The sequence below is a fragment of the Apis dorsata genome, unplaced genomic scaffold, assembly GCF_000469605.1.
Source record: "Apis dorsata unplaced genomic scaffold, Apis dorsata 1.3 scaffold_40, whole genome shotgun sequence".
Lineage (NCBI taxonomy): Eukaryota > Metazoa > Arthropoda > Insecta > Hymenoptera > Apidae > Apis > Apis dorsata.
In genome coordinates, this window is record NW_006263342.1 from 23,436 (window position 1) to 25,268 (window position 1,833).

Sequence of the window (1,833 nt, forward strand, 5' to 3'; positions counted from 1 at the left end):
AAAAATCTTATTTATTATTTTTTTAAATTTACAGTGCCAAAATGCAGAAACCAATAAATTGAATTTAGAAGTTACAGACAATGTTTTAACAATGAAAACTTCGAAAGATAATCATACAATTCAAGCGTTTCAAAAAAATGATGCACTTATGAATTCAATAGTAACTTCAGAAAATATCATAAATTACAATGAATTAAATTGTTCTATGGAAGATATCAATTCTATGAAAGGAAATAATATAATATCAAAATTAGAAGAAAAATTAAATTTAAATGAATTTCCAATAGTACAAAAAGAACATCTCTTAGAAATGGCTTCTGCAGTTGAAAATGTTTTGACAAATGAATCTGAATATATAGAAACATCATTTGATTTTGATTTAATAAATCATAATCAATTTTTAAATTCTTATTTAGAAGAACAGAAAAAAATTGTTAATGAATTGCATATAAAACTTAATAATGCTGTAAGTATATACATATAAATTTTATAAAAATTTAAAAATTCTAAAATAATAAAAAAAAAAAAATATTTTTAATTGATTAGCACAGCAGAATTTCAGAATTAGAAATCAAATTAAAAGAAAAAGAAACAGAATTTCAAATACAATTAGAACAAGAAATAAATCCTTTAAAAGATCAAGTTCAAATTCATACTCAGACTACTGGAATCTTAATAGCAGAAAAAGCAGAACTTACATCTGCTCTTTGTCAAGCTCAAGAAAGTGCAAAACAAAATTCTGGTTTATTATTTCAATTCATTAAGTCTTTTTAATTTATATATAAAAATGATCATGAATTTTTAATAAATAAAAAATAAACATTTTTTAGATGAAGCAGAGGAAATATCAAAAAAATTAAAGAATTCACAAATTCGTATACTTGAATTAGAAAAGGAAATATTGTCCATAAAAAATAATCATGAAGAACTAAAAAAAAATTTTTATCAATTACAAAATAAATATGATTCTCTCAATGAACAATTTTTTCAATTGAAAAAAGAAAAAGAAGATTTGGATTTAGAAGGATCAGAATTAAAGCAAAAACTAAATTTGAAAAAAACAGAATTAATTGCTATTCAACAAGAACTTCAAGAAAAAACAGCATTGCTTTCATTAAGTGAACTTAGAATACAACAAGTATATAAATATATATTTTATATTAATATAAATTAATAATATAAATTAATATTAATATAAATATATATTATATAATATATTTATATATAATATATTATTAATAGTATATTAATATTAATTAATTCTTTTTTATAGATGAAAGGTATGTCAATAACAGAAGAAGAAAAACATACAGCAATTCTCTTAGAACAAGAATTGACACAAACTAAAGAATCTTTAAAAATTATTAATAATGAAAAAGAAGAAATTAATAAACAATATCAAAATTATGTTAAACAATTAGATGCCCAGCAAGCAAAATTATTAGAAAAGGTATGATATACTTTGTGAAATTTGAAAATATTATGAAAAATGATAAGGTTTTTAAAGATTTAATATTTATAGATAAAAATACAAAAAAAAATTATAGAAGATTTACAATATAAAGAACAAAATCGTGTAAAAAAAATTTCAGAACTTGAGCAACAATTACAACAAGAAATAGAAAAAGTAGAGAATCTATTACCTTTACAAGATCGTAAAGATCAAATAGATAATTTACTAAAAAATATAGATGAACTTACATTGGAACAAGAAAGATTTCACATTATATTATCTGAAAAGGTATTATAATTTTATAACTTTATTATAATTTTAATATTAAAATTTAAATAAAAATCACTTTAAATTTATTATATTAAATTTATTATATAATA

General features: G+C 19.3%; 1 protein-coding gene across 1 annotated transcript in view; it reads left to right on the forward strand.

The window, feature by feature from the left end:
* The window catches only part of LOC102679606 (golgin subfamily A member 2-like), a 5,229-nt gene that overhangs the window by 759 nt on the left and 2,637 nt on the right, over positions 1-1,833 (forward strand). Inside the window, exons 3-7 of the mRNA XM_006608562.2 lie at positions 35-466; positions 547-742; positions 831-1,138; positions 1,274-1,450; positions 1,523-1,741. Of these exons, the coding sequence (XP_006608625.1) occupies positions 35-466; positions 547-742; positions 831-1,138; positions 1,274-1,450; positions 1,523-1,741 (1,332 nt within the window). The remainder of the gene's footprint in view (positions 1-34; positions 467-546; positions 743-830; positions 1,139-1,273; positions 1,451-1,522; positions 1,742-1,833) is intronic.